General features: G+C 37.0%; 1 protein-coding gene across 1 annotated transcript; it reads right to left on the minus strand.

The window, feature by feature from the left end:
• Positions 1–1,446: 1,446 nt before the first annotated feature.
• LOC114471256 (neuronal acetylcholine receptor subunit alpha-9-II) lies at positions 1,447–10,320 on the minus strand. The gene is made up of 6 exons (XM_028459938.1): positions 10,125–10,320; positions 8,068–8,213; positions 6,358–6,512; positions 5,148–5,328; positions 4,711–5,062; positions 1,447–2,851 (listed from the first exon to the last, which is right to left on the minus strand). The coding sequence occupies exons 1-6, from the start codon at positions 10,171–10,173 to the stop codon at positions 2,076–2,078; spliced, it is 1,659 nt and encodes a 552-aa protein (XP_028315739.1). The 5' UTR covers positions 10,174–10,320; the 3' UTR covers positions 1,447–2,075.
• Between the last annotated feature and the right edge of the window lie 4,680 nt (positions 10,321–15,000).

Below are 15,000 nucleotides of genomic sequence, written 5' to 3' on the forward strand. Positions count from 1 at the left end.
AACAATATGAACCAACACATTTTCACTATGCACACTATCACTATCGGTGTCCCAATACAGATTTTTCATTTCCAATACAATATTGTTACTTCAGCCTTGGGTATTGGATGATACCAACACGAATCATACATACATTTATTACTCATTTTGTATGAGCGGAATGTTTGAAAAGCCAAGATCAAGTGATATTACTCAGAGAATAATAGTTGTCAGCCATAGTAGATATAAGTAAACACTTACCCATTTATTACTGATCAATGATTTATTTAACCATAAAATATAAGAATACTCTACAATTGAATATAACACATGCTATACAAAATTAAGTAATTTATACAAAATAAATGAGAAAATACAAAAAACCTTATTAAAATAAAAACAATATGTAGATTTTAGATGTAAATCTATATTATTTATAATCCGATAGTAACATGTTTTTGTTTGTTTGTTTTTTGTTTTTTTTTGCTGATATAAGACTGATATCCGATGTCATTACCGGATGGAAACACCCTTATAACCATTATAACCACTAGGCCGACAATGCAGATAATCTATTTTGTACTACAAATTGCAATGCAATGTGATGCTGGTTATCTGAACATGTATAAAGAAACAACACCAAAAGATTTTTAAAATTATCTAAGGACAAAATAAACCATTACATAATTTATGGAGCACAAAAGTTAATAAAAGTGCTGCATTTTACCCCAAAAATGAACAGATTTAACAACAATTAAGTGAAATATAATAAACAACGACAGACACACTTATATTGTTAGTAAGCATATATACGCGACAACAACAGTCGGAAAAATAATTTCAAAACTAAAGTATTTCAATTAGCTGAAGAGTTTGCAAGCAAAGCCCTGAGATCTCTATAGAACAAGCTTTGAATTAATGAGTTGGATTTCCTTCTTTTGTCTGTCACCGCTCATTCTGATGATCCTTTTTTCATTGTGCCATCTTCCCTTAAGCCTCGAGTCTCTTATTTCCCTTTTGTCAGCCGTCCTCTCGTCTGCATGGACTTGACAAAGTTGAATGAATGAGGCTTATGGAGGAGAGGCTTGTTGTCTTACATAATTGATGCTCCATATTACCTTACATCACAACTGCACTGGCAGTCCCACAAACAAAGCACAATCAATATGTTTTCCTTGATGATTTTAACTGAAGTAAATGTGAATGAAAAATGAAAAATCTCAAGCATAATTTTAATTCTTTCAATCATTCCTATTAAGAAATCACCGATGCACAATCCGTAACACGTTTATACTCACACAACTGAATAACACTGTGTTTCATTAACAATCATAACATTTAGGTTTGTGTATCAATAAACAACATTAAATCAACCAAAATACCATCATCCACAGACAGAAATAAGGGCTGTTCAACAGGCTAAACATGTTAAAAAGAATAATAAGAAAAAAATCTAGAGGTCTCAGTTAAGAAATGTAGCTGCCTTCACCATCCAATACAACCATTTCTTGTTTTGTTGTTGTTTTTTGCTATGAAAACAAATCTAACCAACAACTGTATTATTATCACAAAAATTGCATTTCATTACTTGTAGTGACATTTGAGCATACTAAAGAACACTCCGCCAAGAGCCAAATATTTGGTAGATATTTGCAGTTATCTGGATCTGTGATCCTGATCATCTTACCAAACTAAGTTGGTAACTGAGGAACCATAACTCGGTCAAGTTTAATAAAGATTGGTCAATTACAAACCGAGAAAATATTTTTTTAACTTTCGCCAATGATGAGCGATAGGGATTTTTCTATTTTTAAAACTGATCCAGAATCAGGATATTGACCCAGATCCCCTCCAAAATTGAACGGAATCAATTTACTACTTTTGTCAAGAGTCAAAAGTATATTACCCGCTTTCAAATGTAGAGTAAGAGTAACAAGTATCTCCTCAAAAGTATACTCAAGTAATGTACAGACACTCAAAGTTAGTATTTAAGTACAGTACTAAAGTAAATCATCATCACTGCCCATCGGTCATATTTTTTACAGACATTTGGTTCCTCGTGTGGTCACATGATGCACTTCTGTGTGACTGTGTTGTCATGGCTTCTTGCCTATGATGAGGATGCTCATGAGGAAAACCATGATGAAGAAAATCCACATAAAGAACCTGTCCATGACTTTAGCTATCTTCTTCCATTCGGCCCCCTTAGCACAAGTGGCCCTCTGCTCTCTAAAGCAGTTGGCGATATACTCCACATTTTGGACCAGCTTAGAGTCCACACCAGGGATCGCACTGCCATGGCTGCAGAACACACAGGGGCCAAAGGTCACAGTGGGACCCTGAAGTGGAGGCTTTTTGTCTTCTGAGCAGCAAGATAGTTTTTGGTCCTCTGCATAGAAAGGAACAGTCTGATCTTTGGGGCCATAGTTGCCGGGAGAGATTTTACCATTGGTGTTTTCATACGTAATGGGAGTAAAACTGGACAGAAACTGTCCGCTCTCTTCGCGAGTGATGAAGTGTTGGACTTTCACCCTGGGTTGGTGCTGCACTTTGGGGGTTGGAGGCCTGTGGTACTTGTGACTCTGCCTGCCTTCTTGGTGGTTCACAGGTTTTCCATTTGAATAAATGTGATTGTTGACTTTGTGGTGATGGACATCATCCTGCAGTGAGTGGGAGGACGTTGAAGATCCAGACGCACAGTTTTCACCGACTTCATAGACAAAAAAAATCTTGGACATGTAGTCGATGATGAGAACTTTTGCCCAGTGTGGAACTGGTTTGGCCTCTGGGCCGCAGAAGTGAATATTCATGATGAAGATGGTAAGACTGGTGGAGGCCGTCACCATGGTCATGGTGGCAATATAGTATTTACCTGAGGAACAAAAAGGGACGACAAAGAGAAAAAATGTTCTGCAAGAGCTATTGAAAACACTTGACTAAACATTTCATCAACAGTAAGAAGGTTTATCTTGATAAATGTCATGTTCAAGTACAAGCAAAAAGCAGATTTTGTGTTTCGTGAGAACAGCACCAAAAGTAAAGGTGTCCCAATCCGATAATGATATTGGATATTAGACTGACATGAGCAAAAACATTAATAAAAATCTTTATTATGAGCGCTCCGATACATCATATGTTTTTATCGGATTTATTGAGGTTATTTTTCAAGGTCTTCAATTTATTTATTTTTTTATTTTATCTAATTGTAGTATGTACGGTTAAAATGTATGTAACCATTTGGTTACTAGGGGTTGAACAATTACATCATTTTAAAGGTCGACTCTATGTGCATACTCGTCGAGTCGACGTCGACTAGTCGATGACGTCACTCGTCAGTTGAGTGGCAGCCGAGTGCCGGTGTTAAAACACATTTCTAAATTTTCTCCAGTCTGCATTTACTTCACCTACCGGAGCGTCATGTTTAAGGGGGAGTAAATAGCTCCTGAATAGGTATGAAGTGGTTTAGCACTCTTCTTCTCGACCGCCGAGAAGCCACAGTGGTCAGATTTTTCCAGGTCACAGACCTGTGAAGTAAATGCAGACTGGAGAAGAATTACAAACATGTGTAAGGGGGAGTAAATCTCCTCCGAACAGCCGCAGGGGTGGAATTGTCGCCACCTCCGGTCACAGATTTTGGCACAACAGCAGTCTTCCTTCAGTAAAGGAGCCTCCGTCCTGCGCTGCTAATATTTTCCAGATCTGCTTAATACCACTACAGCTAACATTAGCATGTATATTAGTCGTAGTGTCTGCCTACCAGCTGCAGTTTGAGGAGAAACGCTTGATGTTGTGCTGCCTTGCCTGCGGCAGTAGTACTAGGACCCTCGCTTGCTGTGTTGCACCGCCATCTTGGGCAAATCTCAGGTACTGCGACTAGTCGACACGTAGACAGACTCGCGAGACAAGACTAAAGTCGACTAGTCGACTAGTGTGTTCAACCCCTATTGGTTACTATTAATTGGGTGAGTTTTTCTTATACCTACTGTAGCTGAGACTTTCAGCAATCGTAGGTATGAGAAATCCAAGTACCACGTTTCAATTCCACTTGAAAGTGCCTTGCAAAAAAGCTGGGAAAAATAGCCCGTAACCTCATGGTTTTTGTGACATATTGTGTAATAAGTTATAAACTCAATTGTAGTTTTTTTTTTTTGTCCTAATCTCAGTTATATCCAGAACTAGAAACCAAGTGAAACCATGATGGATTTATAATCATACCTGTCAAGTATCCCGTTTTGGCCGCGAAACTCCCGTATTTTACCCCTCTTTCCCGCTATCTTCCCGTGTTAGTATTTTCCCGTAAATATCCCGTATTTTAATGTAATAATAATTAAAAGATGACTTACTAAACTGAACGCCGTCACTAGCCTCGTGAGAACTGCCACTCAGGCCATTTCAGGTGTCAGTTCTCGCGAGGCTAGTGACGGCGTTCTCAATTTAAATTTTGTTTATATGGTAAAGCTTGATATGAAACATATTTGAATAATTGTTAACTACATATGTGTAGAACTGTACATACTGTAATATGGTTACCCAGTTTTGTAACAATTTTTTTTAGAATTTTCATGGTAATTACTATTAAAAAAATCTAATTATCTAAACTCAGTTACAATTTAATTATGATAACGACAGCAACAACATTTTTAAATTGCAATTACATTTATAATTATGCCATAACTGTAATTAATTATCAATTACAATTATAATTGACCCAGACCCTGCTGTGGTCCTTACCTATAAGAGGCACACTCTCTGAGGGTGGCATGCTCTCAGCCACCATGAGCTGGAATACAGTGAGGGCCAGAAGAACCGTTACCCCGAGGGAAACCTTCTCCCCAGAGTCTGCAGGCAGGTAGAAACCCAGAGGAGCCAAGAAGGAGATGAGAAAGCAGGGCAGGAGCAAGTTGAAGATGTAGAAGGAGGAACGGCGCTGCAGCAGTACAGTGTAGGTGATGTCCGGGTATGGGTCGGCACAACAGCCGTACATTATGACATTTTTGGTAGCAGGCATCCCACGGCATTCCCACTCAACATTTTCAACAAAGTCTGAAAGGTCACCACTGTCCATTGCCATGAAGATGTCAACCTGGAATGAAAATACAGCCTACTATAGTATTTATGAACTGGAGCCTGTCCTCTCTTGTCCTACAGCTAATCATATTTCTCCTTACCTGGTTGCCATTATAGGTCCAAGAACCAAAGGTGAGGTTACACTCCTGGCTGTCAAAAGGAAAGTACGACACATCCACAACACACGAGCTCTTGGTAATGGCAGGTGCATCCCAGGTTATCTCTCCATTATAGCGCAGACGCACATTGGTGTCCATTGGCCCCGAAAAGTCATCATCAGCCCTGGAGAGGAAAGGAAACCTGGGTCATTCCTTCCATTTGGGAGCTCTGATGTTGGGCAGCACCGTGATGTAGTGCTTGGTCATTCTGCATCACAGCAAAAAGTCATGGGTTTGGCTCCTAAAATGGAGACCTGGAACCTTTCCATGTGGTGCTTGAAGTTGCTATTCTCTAGCACAGTGGTTCTCGAACTTTTTTGCTTTCTAAATCTAAGTACCCCCTTTGTCTGACTACAATATTTTGCTAAGGAAACTATTTAAAAACATCTATAGAGCATAATGATGGAACGAGTGATAACACACATTTTAAAGAATCTCATTTTGTAAATAAGTGGAAAGAAACAGTTGTTAGTGCAGTGGTTCCTGACCATTTTAGAATCCTGATCCCATCAATAATTTCTGGTGACCCCAAAGACATTTAGTATATTTGATCATGTTTGAGTGAGATGTACACATACCCCCCATTTCCTGTCTAGCCAACCCTGATGAGTGGGTACAAGGTGAGATGTGTGGGATTTGCACCAGCAGCCCCCTAACACAAGTTTTTTTTTTTCTTTTTTATAACATTTTCAAATTAAAATAAATAGGCATAGTTTTTGCATGCTGTTCTAACCAAGTGTTTTTTGTTTTGTTTTGTTTTTTGGTTTTGTGGATATGAATTTTGTGGATATGAATTGTGTAAATACAGCACTATAAAATGAAGAAAGAGTGGTAGGATTTCTTATAAGTTCTTTGAACTTCCACCTACTCCCTTTGAGTGGCAACTTTGTATTCTTTTCCTTCTGTAATCTTTGTTTTATTGATATACTTCTCAAATGAATTAAATAAACAAAAAATATTAATAAATAAAAATACAGTTTATACACAATGCAAAAAACCACAGCTTATAACATTTATTTAAGTTGTTTATCAAGAAAATCAGGGTCTAATTGCTAAACGCTACTAGTCTGTGATCTGTAACCAGCTAATTGTAGCTTTTTCACATGGTCACAAAGCTGGGGCTTAATAATGGGAGATATGGGGGAGGACGTACTTGTTATAGAGGACGAGGTCGGGTCTCCACACCAGACTGCTGGGAATGTGGATGACTTCCAGTCCATCGTAGTCTTCTTTATTCCACTTCAGATAAGCATCGTGCCAGGTCTGCCTAATCCAGAGGTAGGCGATCAGGACCTGGTTCCTCTCATCCTTTACTCAGACACACAAAACACCATTTATCCACATTTAAACACATTGGTATCTGCAGTCAACACAATGGTTTTGTGGAGGTTTAAAAGTAAATGACATAAATGAAATGCCTCTTCATACAACTTCAGATAGCATTTCAGTCCACACAACAGTTATGCTTGAGTGGAAGGGTAAATACTTGTTCACTTCCCTTCTGGCTGCATTAGTGGTTTTTTATAGCCTTTATGGTGGTTTTGAATATTTGACACACTCTTCATGTTTCAGCAACTTCTACAAAATTCAACAAATTGGGCAGCTCGGACTTATGGTGGTAAGAGTTTCTCCCTCACAGCGAAGAAGAAGGCTGCGTTTGATTCCCTCCTTTCTTTTTGTCTTCTCCTCAGGTTCTCCCACAATCCAAAAACATGTGTTAGGGTCATCAGAATAGCTGAAAATGTCTGTTGACTCATGTTCCCCTGCTACATGATGTACCTCACCTCATGCCCAAATGTGAGCTGGTGATTAGCGCCGGCATTAGCTGGTTCACATTGTAATGGTATAGATAAAAGATCACATTTTGCCTTGCTCCTATTGATATTTTGAACATCTGTATCCAAAATTGATCCAAACGTCCGTAAAGGGTGGCACACTTTTTCCACTATTTAATCAAGGAATGCGTAACTTTCACAGATATCAAACATTTTAACAATATTAATAGTTTGTCCCTGTATTGATACTAAATGAGTAAGAACATTAAAACAGTTCAAACACTATTTTTGAAAATAGAAAAATAAAAAGGTCAACATTGTGGAAAAACTGTGCCACCTCTAAATTTGCAGCGATTGACTAAGTTTTTGCAAACAAATGTTTACAACGTCAACGTGAACAAGGCAAAAAGCGATGTGGCAAATGTTGATGAACACTAATTTTGTGAACCATCCTAACCAGCAGAAAGTACAGGAAGAAAAGATCACAGAACATGGATGCATGTTTGTTTATTTTATTATTAGTTGGGAATGGTAATCAGTAATTCAAACACCTGGGATGCTGAGCTGAACAGCCATCTTAACGCAAATTTCATTTCCAGCGTTAAAGCTTATTTTCTCCTAAAGTTGGATCCAATGATTTCTCTATAAACACTGCTATTTTGTCATCTTCACGTATTTTTAGATTTAGCTCCAATGTTATCATGTTGAGAACAACATTAGTTTGCACACAATAAGCACAACTATAATGCCACATTGCACTCTTTAAAACAGTCAACTCCTCCCCACCCTGACTCACTCTTCCCTGTTCCCTTCCCCCTCACCTAGGTGTAACACTGCCCTCTCTTTTTATATCCTCCCTATGATAAAGTTATTCTTACCCTTTCTTAGGGATGGCTGCTGATGGTCACAATTATGCAATAAAATAAATTCCTTTATTTATTGCAATAATAAAACATGCATTGCTGTCACGAAAAAATATTGCACTACTTATATAGTGTTGACCTTCAACAGCATGTGCAGACAATTTATGTTTTTTATTTTATTTTTTAAGCAGTAGTTTGCACATATTAATGATCTGTTATACGCACCATGTCTTTGATCTGAGAGAGGGTGATCTGTAAGGTGACATTGAGGGCTCTGTCTGTGTCCTCCACGGGCCGAAGGGCACTGGAGTAGTTATCCATCAAGTCTTTGAGAAGCTTGTGGGCATAGTGGCCCTGGGCTGAGTGAACCACTGAAAAGACAAAGACATGATCCTCTGATAACACAGTGTGTCCCATTACAGCACGTGTTATGTTCAAAACCACTTAAAGTCATTGAATCATTTGTGAATTAACCATTTTCTGATTCAATGTATTCCAAGATTTGTTTAAAACTTTAAAACTAATGATTTCTTGCTTTTCAGTGTTCCAGTTTAAAATCTGACAGTATTCACTTTGTCAAACACACAGTAAGACTGAATGATCCGATAGAGCCCACAATGATACAATATGTCATAGTGTATTTGCATGTATTTTTTTTAAAAACTAAAATTTTAATTCCAAGTAAATGAGTGTCAAGTGTCTGAGGAAGTTGTGGCAACAACAGACTCATCGCTCATGACCAGTCCCGTGAAATCAAAGCATTACCACATATTAAAATCTAATAAACCTTATTTTTGACACTGTTTACGTGACACTGTTTAGGAAAATTGTCATAGCTTCATCATAAGGTAGACATACACTCACAATATTCAGCACTCGTCACAACTTGTAGCATTTGAATTAGATGATGGGTAACATTTTCTTACTCACTTCTTATAAATTCCAATTATCATTGTGAATGTCATTTTTTGGCTGCTTAGACTTTAGGTTTTATCTAAAAGGCCATACATGATATACACCTCCATTACAGCAAATGGAACTCTTGTAGAAAATGTATAGGGTAGGCCTAATGGTCATGGAATCAGGCTTTTAACTGGAGGGTTGGTGGCTCAAATCCATTGTCGGCATCACTGTGGGACATTGAGCAAATTGCTAAAACTGTACTAATTCCAGGACCCTCTGGAAAAAGGAGATTCTTAATCTCAATGTGTCTCTCCTGGTTAAGTAAAAGTTGAAAACCAAATATGAATGCAACTAAATTGCACTTCTGAGTCAACGTAGTGAGAGCTCCAAGGGTCAAACTTGCAGGAATATCCAATTTTACAAAGGTAGATGATTATAAAACCTTTAGAAAACAGTTGTGTTAGACTTCAGCACAATTAACCGTCCTCATATCCTCGAATATTACTAACACATTTACCATTGAGGTCAATCTGACCCCAGGGAAATTGTTGACCAAGTTTTTGTGTCAGGCGCTTTGTTTGTTTTTTGTTTAATACATAAATAACCACTTGATAATGAAACCTTGACCTGTTCTCTAGCGCCACCATCAGACCAAACTTTTAAATTTGAATTAGTCCATCTTCAATAACTTTGATCCAAATCTTCTCAAATGTACTGACAACATTAATGACCATTGGAGAACGAACCGCTATTGGTTGTGGTGATGATATGACCTTTTCTTTCAGTTTTAGAGTTAGTGTATGTTGAAAATATTTAGTCCCAAATCTTTTCTAATTTGGGATGCACATCTATGACTCTCACAGAGTGAACCGTATTGACTGATATTGGTGATATATCAACATATTTATGTACTTATTTGTATTTCCTTTTTTTATCACATATTTGGGGTTATTCACTATTAAGTCCTTTCACTGTGAAAGAGCTGTTCTAAAAATGTCATTGACAGTAAACATTTTCCTAGAGGACATTTTTAAGAGAGAGAGAGAGAGAGACGGCAGATTGCAATACACAGAGAGCATAATGAGGAATGACTTGAATAAATTGGAGTAAAGCAAGCTTTTTTTTCAGCACATTAGAATATAATCATATTTTTATACTTAATCAATTGTATTCATCAAATTAGGAAATAATAAATAAATAAAAATAAAGTTATAAGCTTATTTTTTGAATGATAAACTTTGCATGAGGTCAAATTGACCCCAAGGGTAATAGGAGGTTTAAACATGGAGATAAGCTAGCAGTGTGAGCCCTGGATTAAAGTAAACACTGTAGTTTACTGCTGAGAGGTTCATTTCACTGCTGACATGATAACGACTCACCTTCAGGAAGCAGTATCACCAAACACACTATCGGTATCATCGTCAACATTTCCACAGCATCTAAGAAGAAATGTAGGCTCTCAGCAGAGACCTTCAGCCCTCGGTAGGCCTACATGATGCCTGTTTAACACCCAGTTGAACTTGATAGTAGATAACTGGAGGCTGCTTTACCTAAAAGTCCTCTGCTCTTATTGCCTGGCAGGAGAGGCCGTCTGTCTACTGACCGCCTCCTGGAATAAAACCCCTGCTATCACATGGCAGAAACCGCAGACACAGGGAAACAGGATGCTTAACACACACACACACACACACATCCCCCAATCAGCATGCATATTAACAGAGGTTAAAGTAATGGATTACAAGTACTCACGTTACTGTAACTGAATTGCTTTTATGGGTACTTGTACTTTATATCAGTTATTTTACTTGTACTTCAGTATGTTTTAAAAGAAGTTAAGTCATTCGTTACACTTCTACATCCAACCGTTAGTGATTAAATTATTATTTTCTGTTTTAAAATGCTCAACGGACAAAGTGAAATTACAAAAACAAAAATGACAGACAGACAACAAATGCATCACATCACAGCCGACAAATCAGATCAAACGCCAAAACAGACACAGAACTCTAGAGCTATACTTAAAGCATGATACCTTTTTTTATTATTATTTTGAATTTAATTAATTTGTATTATTCTGTTTTTAAAAGAATTGTACATTTTGACATAGCTTTCATTTTACACAGATGCCTTTGTGGAAAATAAATCAAGTTCCAATTGAGCAAGAATTTGTCTATTCCTTTTTAAGTTTATACATGAGCTCTTACTGTATGCAAGGGAACAGTGGCAAGATTTATTACCAAAATAAAACATGGGGGGTGAAAGTAACTAGTAACTTTTTCTTTGAGTACTATTTAATTGAGCTACTTTTTACTTGTACTTGAGTATTTTATGTATGACTTACTTGTACTTGTACTTGAGTACTGTTTCATTTAAGTTACAGTACTTCTACTTGAGCATAATAAATCAGAACTCTTTACACCTCTGGTAATTAATGGCAATGATTTGGTTATATTTGTGTTTCAAAGCACAATGTGCCATGAAATTTAGTCTAGTTTCTGGTAGATAGACAAAAAAAAAATGGTATAAATTTTGGGGCTTGTTGTGAATTCCATGGAAAATATTAATATATTATAAATAACAACTTAATGATGCGTACTAAAAAAAAAATAACATTGTTTTACATTTTACATGAGAATAAAATATATTTGTTCTAATGAACTTGTTATGACTCTTCTTCTATGAGACACAATTGAAAAACTTACATTTAATTTAGTTTTTTAATCACGTGGTTTACACCAATCAGACTGAAATTGAATATGATAATTAAAAAAAAAAAAGAAATGATAGAAAATTAAAATCCCTTTGTCATTACCTTTCAGTAGAGCTCTCTTTGATGACTGTATGGTGAAACATGTAGGAGTTAGAGGCTTTTTAGGTTGGTGTGCACAAGCGTTAAAGTAAAGTGCCTTGACATACTGTATACTGTAGGCCTATATACCTCATAAGAAACCTGTCTAGATAAATTATTGTTCTATTGTCATAAAATGCTTGGCTGAAAGTTGCTGAATGTTTGAGTACAACAGCTGATATATATATTTTACCTTGACAGAGACGCTGAATGCTTATGACTCAAACCCAGCACAACATGAATCTTATTAATATCATGAACTGCAAAATACATCTTCCTACTGCTATAGTTTCATTTGATTAAACTTTTTAAACAAACCATTGCATTCAGTGGAAAGGTGATTAAAGGTTAAATGATTGCATCCTTTGAGTAAAGATCAACATCTTTACATATTCACTCTGACTAAAAACTGTTTTATGTGAGGCCAGTTTTTTCAACAATGTTTTTGTTTTAATGTCAGCTAATTTTATCATTTAATACTGTAAACACTGTACCACCAATGTCTCTGTGTAGTCTAGTACTCTGTGTATATCCTGCAGTAAGATAGGACAGCATGTGGCCTTTAAACAATCATTAAATGGCTATTTAAAATAGAATCACAAGGGGATTCTGGCCTGCAGCAAAGATCATTAAATTATTACCAAAACACTCCCTTTAGGTTGTTTTACATCTTATTATTAAGGTCATTGTGCATGTTATCAAAGGCAGCCATACTCCCCACAGCATTCTAGTGCTCTGAGGATTATTTATTCTCAAATCATCCATCTGATGAAAGTCTGTTGTGTCCCAGCTTTGGGCAAAGTCTATAATATCAGTGCTGCCATGAGTCTGTTCATTTTAACACTAGAGTCATGATTTCAGTGGCATTGCATTCAGTGCGATTCTCTTTTTTCCTCCATTGTCCTGAGCAGTCCATCACTGTGGGTTGCTCAGAAACTGGTCTACCAGAGGTTTAACACACAGGAGAATAGATGCAATGTCATTCATGCACCGCATGTCAGTTTGCTACACTTTCCCACTTCTTACATCAACACTTTTGTCTTTCTGCTCCTTAGAAGGTGTTAATCACCGTGTATGATGTAGTAGGCCTTCTGTAAAATGAGTATTATGACTGGTAACTAAGGCAAACATTTTGGATCAAGGACTCCTTAAGGCACACGTGTCAAACTCAAGGCCCAGGGACCAAATCTGGCCCGCAGAAGAAAGTTCAAATGCAGAAAAACATAAAGTATTATCCAAATTACCAAAATAACGGTTGTAGATATCTCAGCTATAGTAAATTCACAATTTCAATTAAACTGCACAATATTTGGAGGATCAGAATTATTACCATGCTTTTTTTCACATGACTGCAGTCATTTTAAATCTCAAATTGTTCAATGAACTACACTTTCCTGAAATGATTTCACATAATTTCACAGGATTAAATAAAAATTGGTCACAAAATCAAAAAAATTTAAAAGATAAAATCCTGCAGGCACTGATATATCACTTTTTGCCTGGATATTGTTTACATTCTTTTCAACTACAAACTTTGGGACATAATTGTTGACCCCTGCCTTAAGGGGAGAAAACATTTCAAGGACCCCTTCACATAATCACATCATTTAAACACAGTTTACAGCCTTTTGTAGCCATAAATGCAATAGGGATGATTCTTTGAATCTTTCAAATAAAATATTTAAAGATCTTTGTAGCAGAATTAACTTAGAGCACCTAGTCTTTATAAATGTGGCAGAATGGAAAGTTGTGACAACGCCACCAGGGGAATTTCGCCCCTGGAGATAGTTAAAACCAACTAAGTTTAAGGTCCCACAGGTCAGCTTACAAATCAGGGCTGGAGGCGTAATTTCTCGTACAACAAATGCCTTTTATTATAACCAAATGAAACAAAAAAGACAATCAATCATTTAAACAAAACCAAAGGTGTCACTATTGCTGGGGAATAACAAGAGGCAGAGGTGGCTGTACAGAGCCATAAGTACGCAGCGCTGTCAGGGGCACCGCCCACTAACCAGCTGTGGAGGCAGCACACTCCATCCTGCTACATAAACAAAATATGTGCACATTTGTTTGAAAAAAAGCAAAAACAATTTGAAGTACTTTTTTGCATGAATATAGAAATTCAGATATTGTGTCATGTCATGTCCTGTATGTATCCTATCAAAAATATGTTTGTTTTAATGGTGCATTGGTCCCCATATGTAGTTATACACTTTTGATTCATAAATATTAATATTAGCTATGACTTGATGACAACCACTAACACAAAGTATCTAAATAAGTAGAGCTGTCCTACTGGTGACAAAGATTTGCAAACCTGTGTGACTCCCTGATCTACACACCTAATCTGATAAATATGCAACCATGCAGCTCTGCAGAAAGCCTGGGAACAAACATCTGGATACAATCTCTAAAAGTGCATCCCTTCAGTTCAGCACCAGGTTTAAGACTTGTGACCAAGAGTACAGTATTAGCATTAGCATCTCATTTATTTAAACTATTTACAAGATGATAAATGAAGCTGCATTATGCACATTTGATTCATGGAGGAAAGGCATCCCACAGTCTGTTGTCAGGCATTAGTCTGTTGAGTTGTTTACTGGTGCTCAGTCAAAAAGCAATCCTGGCAATGCATTGATCTGGTGTTTTCTCCCACTTCAATAAAAAAAACCAGTATATATAACATGCAAACGGATGTGTCATTTAAAAATAAATAAATAAATAAATAAATAAATAAACCTCCATTGGAATAACCTCATACCAGAGCTGACCATCTGGAATGTATGAGGTTTTTTTTGAGAGCCACTTCAACATGGCACAACATGCTACTGGGCAGGCCATCTGGTACTGTGATTATTCCCAGTTTACCTTTATTACAGCCAACCATTGGAGCTAAATTTAAAAATGCACATACAGTACAGGTCCAGCTCAAACACAGTATGGTTGCCATGCAAACGCAAACCCACTGTAGACAGTGAAGCTTCTTATCTACATAACTGTTCTAATTTCAGAGCAATGCAGTCCCCTGTGGTCTGTTTTTCTGCAGCTCTAGCCTATTTAGGCCCCTCACCATGTTATTAATTCAGATGTACATATGTGGAGATAAACAAGCCTATTAACACATCCAGGACATGAAGATGCTTTAAAGATTGCTCATCATTGTAACATCAAAGACTCAGGAAATCACAGTCATACAGTTGACTTAACTCTTGGGTCACCTTTGGGGACCAAACGTGTATCTTCTGCTTATTCAGTTTAAAGACTAATTGTATGAACCTTGGTCAGGAGTTTCTTTTTTTTTTTTATTGTGTTCATAATTCCATGTTGACTTTTATTGCAAGTTGTATAAGATACAAAATGTACCAGTACACTCTTTGTGTTCGGGACCCATTGACTCCCATTAT

Source organism: Gouania willdenowi, chromosome 10 (assembly GCF_900634775.1).
Source record: "Gouania willdenowi chromosome 10, fGouWil2.1, whole genome shotgun sequence".
Taxonomy (NCBI): Eukaryota; Metazoa; Chordata; class Actinopteri; order Blenniiformes; family Gobiesocidae; genus Gouania; species Gouania willdenowi.